The following is an 18,296-nucleotide window of genomic DNA, read 5'->3' on the forward strand; positions in this document are numbered from 1 at the left end:
GGGGGGGGGGGTCTCATGCTGCTTAGTCCTCAGACATTTAAAGCAGAGCTAATCAGGGTCAAGACTAGCCACATAAAAATATATATATTTTCTGTTAAAGCTGTTGCACAATAACAAAGTTAATAGAATGCAATGACTGCTTATGACATGTTTTAATTAAGGAGAACTCTTTAGGGCAGCCAAATGGCAGCACTAACCCGGTCTACCCTGGACCTAGTCAGTGCTCAGCTGGTCAGGAGAGATCGAGTCACACCCTTGGCCTGAGCCGAAAAGCATTGTGGTCTCTCACACAGACTCATGCAAGCAGGCACGCATGCGGCCACGCACAAACACACACAGAAACACAAGTGACAATCTGTGACTTCCCATTTGTGACACTCAGACAACTAACAAAACAGCAGTATCTTTTGGTGTCATACTTTTTGATTTATGATATGTGTACAGTATTTAAACAGTGGTGCTGCGGTAAGCCAGCTCTGATTCAACGTTGGTTAACTATAAGCCTCAACAGGGCTGTACTGTAGTGGCTCGATGCTGAGACCTATTTGAAGAGAGGGAGACCAGCTCCAGTGTCCATCTGTGGAGAGAGACCAGCTCCAATCTGTAGAGAGAGGAGCGCGAGACCAGCTCCAGCGTCCATCTGTAGAGATGAGAGAGAGACCAGCGTCCATCTTTAGAGAGGGGGGAGAGCGAGACCAGCTCCAGTGTCCATCTGTAGAGAGATGGTCTCACTCATACGTTTCACCATCTCCCCTCTATATCCTCCCAACCTGCCTGCTGGAGGAGAACCTCTCACCACACTAGTGCTGTCCCCAACTAATAAAAAAAAAAAAAATAATCAGTGGAGGCTGCTGAGGTGAGGACGGCTCATAATAATGGCTGGAACAGAGTGCCTTTACCACTAGCCCGTCCTCCCCAATTAATGTGCCACTAACCTGTAATAGACACACCCTATATGTTTTATTATAATCCACTTTATATGCATTGAGCTTGACTTATGCTTTAAGCTCACTGTTTGATGAAATAAGACACAAATGACTCAAGAGGGAGCCAGAGATCAAGATAAACAGAGGAAAAAATCCTTAACCTGTCCCGACCATCCAACTCTCGCTGGCTTTCGCAGATTCTGCTGTTACTCTCCTGAAGTTGCTGGTAATAGGCTACACGAGGAGTCGGCCAACTTTCTCACGTGGAATGCCAAATGGATCTTACAATTTCTACTGATCTGCGTACCAGTTGTGGTTTTCATATGCACATTTACGTGGAACAATTATTTCATTTATAATAATGTCTTCGTATCTCAAAACCATTGTCATGTGGTTAATCAAAATTCTGTCCAATTCTAAATGAAATGATATAAACCTAAAAAGTAACTTTATTGCCATGTAAAAATAGCCTATAAAGCAAACAACTAAAAAGATTGCAGCCTGCAGTGGCTACACACCATTTTATGATGTTTGACATTTTTCCTTTCACACCGAGTGGTTATCAAAAGGGAGAGAGCTGGAAAGATTTTTCAAATACATTGAGGAATTATTGTTAGTCTCAATGGATGTAAAAACAGACATAGCTTCCTCGCTGTTTGAGGTGAAGAAAACATTACTTTGAGAAGCCTATAAGCCGGCGTACTTCTATGCGTAATCAGGTGCGCGTCCTTACTCAACATTGTCTTTTGTTTGGAGTGCTCCTGTCAATGACTAAATTGACAGAATTCATAAATGGAATGAAATAAACCAAAACGTGTTTCTTACAAGTGTAGTATTGGTTATGCGCTCTGCAAACAACGTGTCCACTCCGACAATGAGAACGGTAAACGACTGGAATAATAATATATTGAATGCATTAACAGACATTACCGTAACCAAATAAACGTTGTAGATTAGAAATTATAGGAATTAACAGTAAAATGTACTTCTGGTGAGCTACTGTATGTAATGGGGAATTGATAGACACTAACAATGAAACTCAAACAATGAAGTTATGAAACAATGAATGTGCACAAATTGTCAGGAGAGAGCTCATTCTGGAGAGAGAAGTGCATTGTGCAGCCACACTCCCCTTCTTCTTGGACTGTGCCATCCCCATGGCCTCCGCAATGGATTAGTTCACCGAGATGCTTACGAGCCTGCTGCTGCCTACCACCGCTCAGTCAGACTGCTCTATCAAATATCAAATCACAGAAATACGAGCCTTTGGTCATTAATATGGTCAAATCCGGAAACTATTATTTTGAAAACAAAACGTTTATTCTTTCAGTGAAATATGGAACCATTTCGTATTTTATTGAACGGGTGGCATCCCTAAGTCTAAATATTGCTGTTACATTGCACAACCTTCAATGTTATGTCATAATTATGTAAAATTCTGGCAAATTAGTTCGCAACGAGCCAGGTGGCCCAAACTGTTGCATATACCCTGACTCTGCTTGCACTGAACGCAAGAGAAGTGACACAATTTCCCTAGTTAATATTGCCTGCTAACATTCATTTCTTTTAACTAAATATGCAGGTTTAAAAAAATATATGATTCTGTGTATTGATTTTAAGAAAGGCATTGATGTTTATGGTTAGGTACATTCGTGCAACGATTGTGCTTTTTTCGCGAATGTGCTTTTGTTTAATCATCCCCCATTTGGCGAAGTAGGCTGTGATTCGAAGATAATCAATGCGGTGCCTGTTAATTTATATGCAACGCAGGACAAGCTAGTTAACCTAGTAATATCATCAACCATGTGTAGTTAACTAGTGACTATGTGAAGATTGATTGTTTTTTATAAGATAAGTTTAATGCTAGCTAGCAACTTACCTTGGCTCCTTGCTGCACTCGAGTAACAGGTGGTCAGCCTGCCACGCAGTTTCCTCGTGGAATGCAATGTAATCGGCTTCCAAAAATGCCGATTACCGATTGTTATGAAAACTTGAAATCGGCCCTAATTAAATCGGCCATGCAGATTAATCGGTTGACCTCTAGCATACACACACACACACACACAGATTGAGGGACCTTGATTTGATCCAATCACCCGATTCTCTCCGCTCCCGACGGCAGCCACATGCTCATCCCCAATCCCCATATTTCCCACTGATGGTGTCCAAATGCTGGGGGAGAGGGCATGCGTGAGTGGGGCTCACTGGGGCTATGGGGGAATCTAAAGACTCTCTCACACATGCACTAATTCCCACTCGCTAGATTGGCATTTCCTGCCACGGGGCAGATAGAAGGCAATTGACCCGGTGTAAAGAGGCGGATTGAGATGATGTAGAGTCAGTGTGATTGTGTTAATGAACGAGGCCTGCGTTCAATAAGACAGTGATTAGACTTGGTATTTGACAGTTCTGTTTGCTAGCAATTTCTCATGGTTTTCATTGGTTAAAGATGATCTGGTGTAAACCAGTCAGTGAGAGAAGTTACACTTCCCAGTTCATAACCAAATAGAGAATGAATGTCATGGCCAATATATAGCTGAATAAGCAATGTCCCAAAGGCTGAGTAATCACTCTTGGAATGGCTGCTCACAGGACAAAACAGATACAAAAACTGGTATCTAACCCACTCCACGGGACAATCATTTCTCAACTCTAAGTCAAAGACAGACCTTTTGCTTTCCAAAAGTCCCCCCCCCCCCCCCCCCCAACCCCAGGTCAGTAAGATGTTAAATCAAAGTGTTGAAAAAGTGCTTGGACTGCAGTCTGTCATTCTGTCCTTCCCAGTGTGGCTGTGGTAGTACTGGGATATCTGCTGGATATTTCCTCACCATAAGTTAGTAATTAGAGCCTGGAGGAAGCTGGCAGCAGACAGACCAGAATGGGATATATCCTCACAGTGTCGGGTCCAGGCCCAGGAGTCTCCGGCTCTACATTGCCCAGACCTAGCCCAGACCTAGCCTGAGTCTCTGATCTGTTTGTGTTCCAACTTGTTTGGCGTGACACTCATAGCAAGGGAGTTGCCAAGACAGCACAAACAGATCTTGGACTCAGGCTATCAGAACCACACTTAGCATTTTGAATGGCTGATAGAGTTGATAGAACTAACAGATGGAGTTAAATACTGACACATGTTGACATTGAGAAAATGAATCATCAACAGTGGCTTGGATGCCTTATCAATTCACTAAGTACTGCCTAACACACAGCAGGGTACAGAGTGTGTGGACAAACAAGACTGAGGGCTAGGTAGTCAACAATAATGTGTGTTTTGGGATTCCACCCACCCACACACACCTCTGTCCTGTCTCTGCGAATTAGACTAAACGGAGTCATGGCTTCGGGAGTGAGTGAGCGAGTGAGAGAACGAGAGGGAGAAATGGAGAGGCAGAGAGAGAGAAAGAGTTCCTGTGGTTCCTTGTGGCTTGTGCCCCTGTAATCAGCATGGCAGGCTCCTGATGTCTAAATCTGCTGCACTGACCCAGACAGTCTCCACACACACACACACACACACACACACACACACACACACACACACACACACACACACACACACACAGTGGTAGTGTCTGTGCATGTGGAATTTGGTCACAGAGCACTCCCAGATAAATACAAGACCTCAGAGCGTTAAATATGCCCTACGTGGCTTCTACTGGGATATTATGCAACTATTAATTGACATGGCCATCCACATTACCTACCATAGTACTTTAAAAACGACTCTCTTTAAAACACATGCCATTACTCAGTCAATTACTGGTTTAATTGCATCTGCGGAAATGCAATAAACAGTTTGAGAAAAATCTGTTCTCTTGATTAGATGACTGACCCAGTCTATATTACCCTCTAATATGACTGTCCACGTTATGTTTACAAGCTAATCTGCATGGCAATAATGACTAGCTCATTAGTTATGCTTTGTTAATGACAGCTGCTCTCAACAGAAGGTGTATGTTTTATATAAGTTATATAACTAAATAATGATTAACACTAGAGGACTGCCCATCACCCTAAGCCATAGTGACATGGCCCTGTTTTAAGTGTGTGTTAGAGGTCGACCGATTATGATTTTTCATTTATTTGTAATAATGACAATTACAACAATACTGAATGAACACTTATTTGAACTTAATATAATACATAAATACTATCAATTTAGCCTCAAATAAATAATGAAACATGTTCAATTTGGTTTAAATAATGCAAAAACAAAGTGTTGGAGAAGAAAGTAAAATTGCAATATGTGCCATGTAAAAAAGCGAACGTTTAAGTTGCTTGCTCAGAACATATGAAAGCTAGTGGTTCCTTTTTAACATGAGTCTTCAATATTCCCAGGTAAGAAGTTTTAGGTTGTAGTTATTATAGGACTATTTCTCTCTATACCATTTGTATTTCATATACCTTTCACTATTGGATGTTCTTATAGGCACTTTAGTATTGCCAGTGTAACAGTATAGCTTCCGTCCCTCTCCTCGCTCCTACCTGGGCTCGAACCAGGAACACATCGACAACAGCCACCCTCGAAGCAGCTTTACCCATGTAGAGCAAGGGGAACAACTACTCCAAGTCTCAGAGCGAGTGATGTTTGAAACGCTATTAGCGCGCACCTGCTAACTAGCTAGCCATTTCACATCGGTTACACCAGCCTAATCTTGGAGTTGATAGGCTTGAAGTCATAAACAGCGCAATGCTTGAAGAATTGCGAAGAGCTGCTGGCAAAACGCACGAAGGTGCTGTTTGAATGAATGCTTACGAGCCTGCTGCTGCCTACCATCGCTCAGTCAGACTGCTCTATCAAATATCAAATCATAGACTTAATTATAACATAATAACACACAGAAATACGAGCCTTAGGTCATTAATATGGTCAAATCCGGAAACTATCATTTCGAAAACGAAACATTTATTATTTCAGTGAAATACGGAACCGATACGTATTTTATCTAACGGGTGGCATCCCTAAGTCTAAATATTCCTGTTACATTGCACAACCTTCAATGTTATGTCATAATTATGTACAATTCTGGCAAATTAATTACGGCCTTTGTTAGGAATAAATGGACTTCACACAGTCCGCAATGAGCCAGGCGGTCCAAACTGCTGCATATACCCTGACTCTGCTTGCACAGAACGCAAGAGAAGTGACACAAATTCATGTTAGCAGGCAATATTAACTAAATATGCAGGTTTAAAAATATATACTTGTGTATTGATTTTAAAGAAAGGCATTGATGTTTATGGTTAGGTACATTTGTGCAACGACAGTGCTTTTTTCGCAAATGCGCTTGTTAAATCATCACCCGTTTGGCGAAGTAGGCTGTGATTCAATGAGAAATTAACAGGCACCACATCGATTTATATTCAACGCAGGACACGTTAGATAAACTAGTAATATCATCAACCATGTGTAGTTAACTAGTGATTATGTTAAGATTGATCGCTTTTTATAAGATAAGTTTAATGCTAGCTAGCAACTTACCTTGGCTTCTTGCTGCCCTCACGTAACAGGTAGTCAGCCTGCCATGCAGGCTCCTCGTGGAGTGCAATGTAAGGCAGGTGGTTAGAGCGTTGGACTAGTAACCGGAAGGTTGAAAAAACGAATCCCCCCTGAACAAGGCAGTTAACCCCCGTTCCTAGGCCGTAATTGAAAATAAGAAAGTGTTCTTAATCTGACTTGCCTAGTTAAATAAAAGGTGTAAAAAAAATATAATAAAATGGGCAAATCGGTGGCCAATAATACCGATTGTTATGAAAACTTGAAATCGGCCCTAATTAATCGACCTCTAGTGTGTGTGTGTGGGGGAGGGGGGGGGGGGGGGGGGGTTCTAGGCTTTAAGCTGAAATGTCATCCGTGTTACACAAATCAACATCTATCTATCTATCTATATCTACTGCTCAAAAAAATAAAGGGAACACTTAAACAACACAATGTAACTCCAAGTCAATCACACTTCTGTGAAATCAAACTGTCCACTTAGGAAGCAACACTGATTGACAATAAATTTCACATGCTGTTGTGCAAATGGAATAGACAACAGGTGGAAATTATAGGCAATAAGCAAGACACCCCCAATAAAGGAGTGGTTCTGCAGGTGGAGACCACAGACCACTTCTCAGTTCCTATGCTTCCTGGCTGATGTTTTGGTCACATTTGAATGCTGGCGGTGCTCTCACTCTAGTGGTAGCATGAGACGGAGTCTACAACCCACACAAGTGGCTCAGGTAGTGCAGCTCATCCAGGATGGCACATCAATGCGAGCTGTGGCAAGAAGGTTTGCTGTGTCTGTCAGCGTAGTGTCCAGAGCATGGAGGCGCTACCAGGAGACAGGCCAGTACATCAGGAGACGTGGAGGAGGCCGTAGGAGGGCAACAACCCAGCAGCAGGACCGCTACCTCCGCCTTTGTGCAAGGAGGAGCAGGAGAAGCACTGCCAGAGCCCTGCAAAATGACCTCCAGCAGGCCACAAATGTGCATGTGTCTGCTCAAACGGTCAGAAACAGACTCCATGAGGGTGGTATGAGGGCCCGACGTCCACAGGTGGGGGTTGTGCTTACAGCCCAACACCGTGCAGGACGTTTGGCATTTGCCAGAGAACACCAAGATTGGCAAATTCGCCACTGGCGCCCTGTGCTCTTCACAGATGAAAGCAGGTTCACACTGAGCACGTGACAGACGTGACAGAGTCTGGAGACGCCGTGGAGAACGTTCTGCTGCCTGCAACATCCTCCAGCATGACCGGTTTGGCGGTGGGTCAGTCATGGTGTGGGGTGGCATTTCTTTGGGGAGCCGCACAGCCCTCCATGTGCTCGCCAGAGGTAGCCTGACTGCCATTAGGTACCGAGATGAGATCCTCAGACCCCTTGTGAGACCATATGCTGGTGCGGTTGGCCCTGGGTTCCTCCTATTGCAAGACAATGCTAGACCTCATGTGGCTGGAGTGTGTCAGCAGTTCCTGCAAGAGGAAGGCATTGATGCTATGGACTGGCCCACCTGTTCCCCAGACCTGAATCCAATTGAGCACATCTGGGACATGTCTTGCTCCATCCACCAACGCCACGTTGCACCACAGACTGTCCAGGAGTTGGCGGATGCTTTAGTCCAGGTCTGGGAGGAGATCCCTCAGGAGACCATCCGCCACCTCATCAGGAGCATGCCCAGGCGTTGTAGGGAGGTCATACAGGCACGTGGAGGCCACACACACTACTGAGCCTCATTTTGACTTGTTTTAAGGACATTACATCAAAGTTGGATCAGCCTGTAGTGTGGTTTTCCACTTTAATTTTGAGTGTGACTCCAAATCCAGACCTCCATAAATTGGATTTCCATTGATTATTTTTGTGTGATTTTGTTGTCAGCACATTCAACTATGTAAAGAAAAAAGTATTTAATAAGATGATTTCTTTCATTCAGATCTAGGATGTGTTATTTTAGTGTTCCCTTTATTTTTTGGAGCAGTATATATATATATATATATATATATATATATATATATTAGCTGAACTCTGACACGCTGGCTAATGATGTCACAGAGCGCACCACAGTATTTTCCGCGGTTTTGACGGCATTCCAAAACAAAACGTCAGTGGGCATTCCTGCACAGCGAGGCTAATCATAGAGGCATCTGGACCTGGGGAGACAGGAGACAAATTAGCCATAATAAGTCATGGGTTACTTCCTGTAGGGGGTTTAAGATTAGGCTAATGAAAGCTTAAAGCTTCTCCAGCAGGAAATAGAGATAGAACCATTTGTGCGGATATGCAAATTCACAGAACCCCAAGTCCCTTTGAGAACCATTGGCTAAGTAGTGGGTTTTTCTGAGTGGGTTTTCTGGTGTGATACTCACCAACGAGAGAGCTTAATAGGTCACTTAGCAGACACTTTAGAATAAAGAGAGAATAGTCAACATTAACAATGACACAGGACAAACATTAACAACCAATGGCCCATGTGGGAAATCTAATCCACAACCCTTGTGTTGCCAGCACCATGCTCGAACTCAGTGAACCATTGGAAGCACTATCCACAGTGAGTTGGGGTTGGTCCAGTACAGAGTGTCTCAGACTCAGGGAATGAGCTGGCTTCACTGTAAGGCAGCATTGTTAAGGAGACATAAAGAGCATTATTGACTCCTCATCTGCTGCTTGGTCACTACGGGACCTGGATCTGCCGTTGTGCTACTGAGTAGGAGGATGGCTGACACACTGGAGCCTAATGAGAAAAACTAGATACAAAATGTCCGTATTACATACAGGATTGCTCAACTCGTCCACCCACATGGAGGGTTGATAAACAGCATCCCTTTACTACGGTGTTGCTCAATTCTGGTCCAGGGACACTCACACAGTATGCAGGCATTTGTTCCAGCCCAGCACTAATCTGATTCAGCACTTACACACCTGATGCAACTGGTCAATGGCTCGTTGATTAATTGATTCAAGAGTTAGTATTCGGCTGGAACAAAAGCCTGCACTCCCTGTGTGGTGGTACCCTGGACCGGAGTTGAGAGATTCTGGCCTACTTTCAACTGCCTGTGCCCAGGAACCAGAGATGCCTAGTGGTCCCAGTTGACCTTGATGATCTGACAAACACAAACACGGTTACAGATTAGTAACTTGTACACACTAACAATACATTTATTTCAGGTCTCTCTTTCCTGTTAGTACTAACTTAGCTGAAGACTAGAATACAAAATGCTGTAGGTCAGGATAACGATTTTAGTGATGACAAATCATGCAGATGGGGACGTTACACTTCACCAAAACATTTGATTTGCTATTAAGTCTTTGAAAGGCTTGCTGCTAATGCACATTAGAGACCTGACACCCACTTCATTATGGAGGCCAGTATTAAAAAATAGCAAGTGTAACAAGTTCATAACACCCCCTTAAGCAACTCCTTAGCACAAAAGGTCCATTCAGTGTGCGGACGAATCCTGAGAGGAGTCAGTGTACAGTGCAGCTGACTGGGTTCACTCATGTGTACAGAGAGAGAGAGATGGGGAGTGCATTTACTCAGCTGAGCCCCCACCATACTTTCATTTGGAGAATGGTACTGGAAAACAGGCAACAACATGGGTACATCCAGCCCATTAGTTCTCAATGTGTAAGACAGACAGACAGACAGACAGACAGACAGACAGACAAGACAGACAGACAGACAGACAGACAGACAGACAAGACAGACAAGACAGACAAGACAGACAAGACAGACAAGACAGACAAGACAGACAAGACAGACAGACAGACAGACAGACAGACAGACCAGACAGACAGACAGACAGACGCTTCTGTCCAGATGAAGATTCCCTGGCCTTGCCTTCATAGGAGACATCAGACACAAAACAAAAGTCTTGCTCTGTGTGGAAAAAGATATCTAATAATATCTACAGTTGACGTCGGAAGTTTACATACACTTAGGTTGGAGTCATTAAAACTCATTTTTAAATCACCACAAATTTCTTGTTAACAAACTATAGTTTTGGCAAGTTGGTTAGGACATCTACTTTGTGCCTGACACATGTAATTTTTCAAACAATTGTTTACAGATTGATTATTTCACAAATAATTCACTGTGATCACAATTCCAGTGGGTCAGAAGTTTACGTACACCAAGTTGACTGTGCCTTAAAACAGCTTGGAAAATTCGAGAAAATTAGGTCTTTAGAAGCTTCTGATAGGCTAATTGACATAATTTGAGTCAATTAGAGGTGTACCTGACATCATGGGAAAATCAAAAGAAAATCAGCCAAGACCTCAGAAGAAAAGAAATTGTAGACCTCGACAAGTCTGGTTTACCCTCGGGAGCAATTTCCAAACGCCTGAAGGTACCACGTTCATCTGTAAAAACAATAATACGCAAGTATAAACACTATGGGACCACGCAGCCATCACACTGCTCAGGAAGGAGACGTGTTCTGTCTCCTAGAAATTAACGTACTTTGGTGCAAAAAGTGCAAATCAATCCCAGAACAACAACAAAGAATCCTTGTGAAGATGCTGGAGGAAACAGTAAAACCACAGTAAAACGAGTCCTATATCGACATAACCTGAAAGGCCACTCAGCAAGGAAGAAGCCACTGCTCCAAAACCTCCATAAAAAAGACAGACTACGGTTTGCAACTGCACATGGGAACAAAGACCGTACATTTTTGGAGAAATGTCCTCTGGTCTGATGAAACAAAAATAGAACTGTTTGGCCATAATGACCCTTGTTATGTTTGGAGGAAAAAGGGGGAGGGTTGCAAGCCGAAGAACACCATCCCAACCGTGAAGCACGGGGGTGGCAGCATCATGTTGTGGGGGTGCTTTGCTGCAGGAGGGACTGGTGCACTTCACAAAATAGATGGCATCATAAGGATGGACAATAATGTGGATATATTGAAGGAACATCTCAAGACATCAGTCAGGAAATTAATGCTTGGTCACAAATGGGTCTTCCAAATGGACAATGACCCCAAGCATACTTCCAAAGTTGTTGCAAAATGGCTTAAGGACAACAAAGTCAAGGTATTGGAGTGGCCATCACAAAGCCCTGACCTCAATCCTATAGAAAATGTGTGGGCAGAACTGAAAAAGCATGCGCGAGCAAGGAGGCCTACAAACCTGACTCCGTTACACCAGCTCTGTCAGGAGGAATGGGCCAAAATTCACCCAACTTATTGTGGGAAGCTTGTGGAAGGCTACCCAAAATGTTTGACCCAAGTTAAACAATTTAAAGGCAATGCTACCAAATACTAATTGAGTGTATACTTCTGACCCACTGGGAATGTGATGAAAGAAATAAAAGCTGAAATAAATCACTCTCTACCATTATTCTGACATTTCACATTCTTAAAATAAAGTGGTGATCGTAACTGACCTAAGACAGGGAATTTTTACTAGGATTAAATATCAGGAATTGTGAAAAACTGAGTTTAAATGTATTCGGCTAAGGTGTATGTAAACTTACGACTTCAACTGTATGTCCACTGGTTGTTAGTAATGGAAGACTGAGGAGGAGAGTAGATGAGGGAGAAGGACCCCCGCTAACCACAGGGACGGGAAATAGACCAGCGCTAACCACAGGGACGGGAAATAGACCAGCGCTAACCACAGGGACGGGAAATAGACCAGCGCTAACCACAGGCACGGGAAATAGACCAGCGCTAACCACAGGCACGGGAAAATAGATTAGCGCTAACCACAGGCACGGGAAAATAGACCAGCGCTAACCACAGGGACGGGAAAATAGACCAGCGCTAACCACAGGGACGGGAAAATAGACCAGCGCTAACCACAGGGACGGGAAATAGACCAGCGCTAACCACAGGCACGGGAAATAGACCAGCGCTAACCACAGGCACGGGAAAATAGACCAGCGCTAACCACAGGGACGGGAAAATAGACCAGCGCTAACCACAGGGACGGGAAAATAGACCAGCGCTAACCACAGGGACGGGAAAATAGATCAGCGCTAACCACAGGGACGGGAAATAGACCAGCGCTAACCACAGGCACGGGAAATAGACCAGCGCTAACCACAGGCACCGGAAATAGACCAGCGCTAACCACAGGGACGGGAAAATAGACCAGCACTAACCCCAGGGACGGGAAAATAGACCAGCGCTAACCCCAGGGACGGGAAATAGACCAGCGCTAACCCCAGGGACGGGAAATAGACCAGCGCTAACCCCAGCGATGCGAAATAGACCAGCGCTAACCCCAGCGATGCGAAATAGACCAGCGCTAACCACAGGGACGGGAAATAGACCAGCGCTAACCCCAGCGATGCAAAATAGACCAGCGCTAACCCCAGCAACGCAACATAGACCAGTGCCAACCCCAGCAACGCAAAATAGACCAGCGCTAACCCCAGCAACGCAAAATAGACCAGCGCTAACCCCAGCAACGCAAAATAGACCAGCGCTAACCCCAGCTACGCAAAATAGACCAGCGCTAACCACAGCGATGCAAAATAGACCACCGCTAACCACAGCGATGCAAAATAGACCACCGCTAACCACAGCAACGCAAAATAGACCACTGCAAACCTGAGGCAAGTGCTTTTTAGCCTTTTTGGTGCAGGTGCTTTTTCACATTTCTCCCCATTTCTCTCAACATCTCCACTTGTGACAACTACACAAGCCCAGAATTGCCGCTAGAACAGAGCATCATCATAACTCATGAAGAATCAGCTCAGAAATACAGGCAACCAAGCCGGTGGCGGTCCCTTAATCAGGACGCATCCATGCAATGCTTGAACTAAGCAGAGAAGCCCCTGGGTGAGTTTCCCTTCAGAGTGGGCCTCTGTTTCGCCTCAAACTCACAAACAGAGCACTGGTATCAGTATAAGCAGATCTGAAGGGTTTGGATAGGTTTGAGCAGTGTAGTGGGGGACCTTCCACCATATTGCTAACAACTTACAGATTTAACATTGAAAGGATAGGTCCAAGGAGAAGGGTTAGGGAGTGTTTTGGGACGGGCTGTCTGGTTTGTCTCAACACCACCACTAAGAGAGGGCTGGTATCAGTATCAGGGCTCTCCCAGGTCTCTGGGATGATAAACAGAGACAGGAGCCGACATACAGTAATAATCACTGATAACACTCTATAGACTGCTGAGGATAATGCTATGTAGGAAAAGGTCCTGCTTTAAAGGCCATTCTCCTTCCCTCTGAAAGGTCACACACTGACTTAATGATGCTTAGCCTGGTCCCTGATCTATTTGTGGTCTATTGCCAACCGTGATCTGAGAATGAATCCCAACACACTAAAAAACACTGTGGCATCAGCATGTGTTCTTTTCCCATTCTCTGATCCACTTGATCCCAGGAGCCCGACCTGTGGTCCTGAACGTTGGGAACGAGTGGGAAGCACAGATGGGGTCTGAGAAGAGCCAGTGAGCAGAGGTATGCTGTGACACACACACCACTATGTGTATTAATAGAGTACAGCCTAGAGAGGGCCAGCATGTCACAGCCACAGAGAGGGTCCGGCACATCACAGCCATAGAGAGGGCCAGCACATCACAGCCATCGAGAGGGTCCGGCACATCACAGCCATAGAGAGGGCCGGCACATCACAGCCATAGAGAGGGTCCGGCACATCACAGCCATCGAGAGGGTCCGGCACATCACAGCCATCGAGAGGGTCCGGCACATCACAGCCATCGAGAGGGTCCGGCACATCACAGCCATCGAGAGGGTCCGGCACATCACAGCCATAGAGAGGGCCGGCACATCACAGCCATAGAGAGGGTCCGGCACATCACAGCCATCGAGAGGGTCCGGCACATCACAGCCATAGAGAGGGCCAGCACATCACAGCCATCGAGAGGGCCAGCATATCATAGCCATCGAGAGGGCCAGCACATCACAGCCATAGAGAGCAGGAAGGAGAAGGACAGAGGGATGATGCATAATGAGACAGACAGAGGCCTTAATTGCTAGAGAAGTCCAGGGGGGTATCCTCTAGGTAGAGTACGCTCAGTCTGCATACACACATTGGTCAGAGGGAGAAGAAAAAAAAGAAGAAAAAAGAGAGAGAGAGAGAGAGAGAGAGAGAGAGAAAATAAAAAAAAGGAGAGAGTCTGATAATAAAAAGGAGAGAAAAGGAGTAGAGGCGACTGACCTGTACTGCTCCCTGCATCTAAGTGTAGGCTCTTTGACTTGTATAATGACAAGTCATGCAAGTAATGAAAATCCAGGGAAATCCAGGCATATGGTACACATGCAGACATGTAGGGAAAAACACTAGCCCATATATCATTAAACTAAAATATATTCAGAAATGTATATAAAAGAGGTTCAAATTAAAATAATTAAAATACAAAGGAATCAAACTAAGTGCTGAAAATTCACAGACAGACATGCACTCAAAAATATCACATCAGCTACAACAAGCTTCCAAGATATTTTTTAAATAAAGCTTATTGGAATTGCGGGGTGGGCGCACAATAGTGTATTCCACAATAATAACACATTTCCCAACATACCTGAATTCGCAGGACTTTTCTTCATGTTCTGGTCGTTTGGGAGACAATTTAGTCAACGTTTTCTCCAAAAAGTATTCGTCCAAGTATTCTTGTAGTATATCCCGCTGGTCCTTTCACTGTTCTCACTGTTGCCGCGGCTCATGCGTAACCGTTCGCCGTATCCCAATTCAAACCACCGAGAAGCCTACTCTAATTTATCGTAGCCTAGCCTGTATTATTTATTGTCGCTGGATGTTTCACCAAGCCTGATGTGCACTTCGTGGGATGTTCCGAGTTTCAGACCACACGAGCGTGCATCAGTGGCACGAATGGATGTTGATGTGCCTTTTACGCACGTACCATTTATGACCATGCTGTTATTTTAGTGTTCCGCTTTCCATGCATGACATCATCCGTGCGTAAGCATCCAATCAATCCATGTGAAGAGAGAGGTCGCAGAGATGACGTCACAGGTTGTTGACCTACGGAATACATTTGTTTGAGCTCATTGTAGTCCTCAAAATGTCGCTCTACTGACCATTACATGGAAGATTGAGGAGGTTCTATAATGTATACAGTAAGTGTATCTTTTGTGTTTGAAAAATGTTGTCATTCATATTAAAAGTTCAGTTACAAATGTTTTGCATGCGAGGCGTATTTGCGATTAGACAGAGCATTTGAGCAGCGTCTAAGAGTGAGGGCATTTCCATGACAAGGCTAAAGTGGATGTCCAATGACACAATGTAGTGCAATTGAACTGGAGTCATGACATTATTTGGGCTCCTCTTGTGAAGCCTAAAGGAAACATTTACCTTGATGAAATACAGTACGTATTCATTTAAAATGGTTAGTTCCAACGCTGACCTTTTAAAACAACAACATTTTGATCCAGGCTGCCTATACTTGGTCTGCAGAGGAGGCTGGTGGGAGGAGCTATAGGAGGACGGGCTCATTGTAATTTCTGGAATGGAATTTCTGGAACGGAGACAAACGTGGTTTCCATATGTTTGTGTTTGATACCATTCCATTTATTCAATTCAAGCCATTACAATGAGCCCGCCCTCCTATAGCTCATCCCACCAGCCTCCTCTGGTAGTCCGTTTTTGATATGAATGATGTTGACCTAACTGCCGCCTTAATGTGCAAAAAATAAAAGCCATATAGGCCTCATGCAGCCAATCAGAATTGATTAGGCTGCTGATTGTTTAAAACAAAAGGCTGTGACAAAATACCCACTGGGCACAGACGTCTATTCAACGTTGGTTCAACCAGTGTGTGACCAGTGGGTAGGCTTCTGTTGGCCTACTTATGGGCATTTTAGTTTACAAGCTGTGACTACATTTTTAGAAGTTTGCTGTAAAAATGTATTCAAATTATTTTAGCCATTTTTCTCACAGCAAACGTGAATATCAAATGAGCCCATTGAACGCATTGACATTTCTGTGTTCCTGAGCTTAGACGTTTGACACCTGACAGATCTTACAACGCCCGGATAGGTTTTTTAAGTATCAGCTAACCATATGTTGTAGAAATATGTCAGTTGATGACAGTCGATGACGTGTCATGCAACCATTGGTTAATGCAAGCAACGTTTGAGCAGAACTCGACCATTGGGCTTGTTTGACATTGCAGGCTTCTGCCGAATGACTGATCTACAAATCACCTTGCATCATAAATAACAACTCTTGGACATTTGTAGATCAGTCAGTCGGTCACCATTTACCCACAATGCATCATGGATTTGATGCTCTCGAACATGGCCAATGGCATCTCCTCATACCCTTATACAGGTCTATATGATCATGGTTTTGCTGCCCTCTAGTGAGCATACATTTAACTACTACAGTTTCTGGTACTGTCTGCAAAATGACTGTCTTTTCTGGTTTACAAGGGAGAGGCCACAGCAGAGCATCGATCACTGTTTTCATAGTATTGCCTGGTGTAATTAACAAAGTAAAGTTCAGCTAATTAAATGTACACATTGGTTAATTGATATGGGAATGGTTTAGGTGCTAAGGTCGAAAGGCTGTCCTTTTCTCTCAGCTCAGGGTTTAACACCATTTTACAACGTGCTCCAAAGCAGTTTGTTGTGTCCGATATGTACAGGCAGTTGATTTAGGCGGTCCTGGTAGACTCTCTTTAGTCCCAGTAAAGAGGAGAGTTAGGCTCTGTTCAGAGCTGATGAAGGGGGAATCCCTAATATGCTGTTTAGCGTAGACGGGTTGGTTGTTTAGCAACAACTGACTCCAGCGCAACTAGGGGGCAAAACAGACGAGGTTGGCTTACATCAGGGTTTCCACAGCTCGGTCCTGCTCTAGCACTACACAGCTGACTCAAATAATCAAAGCTTGATGATGAGTTGGTTATTTGAATCAGCGGTGGAGTGTTTGGGCAAAAAACTAAATGTGGGGGGGGACCCAAGATCGAGTTTTGGAAACCCTGGACTAGATCATGTTAAGCTCATTCCACAGAAGGCTGAGTGTCTGTGGGTTTTCACTCCTCTCTTTTACTTGATGAATTAAGGTCACTAATTAGTAAAGAACTTCCCTCACCTGGTTGTCTAGGTCTAAACTGAAAGTTGAAAAAAAACTGCAGACACTAGGCCCTCCATGGAATGATTTAGGCATAGTCTTAGCTGAAGTAGGAACCCAATTGAGGGGCTGAACTTCAGACTCGCTGTCATTTTTGTGAGTTTTTGTATACTGATTGTTACTGCTACGGACAACGGTTTTTCAAGACAAGCCATGTATCCTGAAATTCTTCATCTGCAATAAATTCAAGTATTGCTTTTCTGCAACCACGGGTCCTCTTCATTCCTACCTATCACGTCCCTTGGCTACTCTGGATCTGCTATTCTACAACCTGTCATTTTCTAGCACTCACTGCTTGCTCTATTTCCTGTCTCTTGTCAGTCAGGCCAACCACAATCTCTCCAAAACATCTTAGGTGTTAGTTTCACTCAGCTGCATGTGTTTTCATGGTTGAGAGACTAGATGTAGGTTAATATGTAGATTTGATGCCTTTCTAATTATGTATAGATAAATAATGTATTCATAAGTACTGTATGTTCAGCTGAATGGGAAATCATTTTTTGTATAGATCATTTTTCTTCCATACCTTGAAAGTGGAAAGGAAATGGGAGCTGAAACTCTCTATCTGGATTCCAAGTGTTTCTGCCCTATCCTTCCTGTCCTCTTACTGGACGGAACACCTGCTCCCAGTATCACCTCCTACCTTACCCAGTGCATTCTAAATAGCAAACCTGCCTTTTAAGTTTCTCAACTCCTTATTTACATATAGGTTGAAGTTTATGGGTATCTTCAGCCTATATTAACAAAAGGGTACATGACAAGGCAACAGAATGAACAGGAAGACGTAAAGTCTCACAAACGACAGGGAAGCTTCACCACACTTTTCACACATG

General features: G+C 44.1%; 1 protein-coding gene across 1 annotated transcript in view; it reads right to left on the reverse strand.

Annotated features, from left to right (window-relative positions):
- LOC106587157 (septin-9) overlaps positions 1-15,249 on the reverse strand; it is a 76,246-nt gene extending 60,997 nt beyond the window's left edge. Inside the window, exon 1 of the mRNA XM_014175253.3 lies at positions 14,894-15,249. Within this exon, the coding sequence (XP_014030728.3) occupies positions 14,894-14,918 (25 nt within the window). The 5' untranslated portion in view covers positions 14,919-15,249. The remainder of the gene's footprint in view (positions 1-14,893) is intronic.
- Positions 15,250-18,296: the final 3,047 nt, after the last annotated feature.

This window comes from Salmo salar, chromosome 02 (genome assembly GCF_965601325.2).
Source record: "Salmo salar chromosome 02, fSalSal1, whole genome shotgun sequence".
Taxonomy (NCBI): Eukaryota; Metazoa; Chordata; class Actinopteri; order Salmoniformes; family Salmonidae; genus Salmo; species Salmo salar.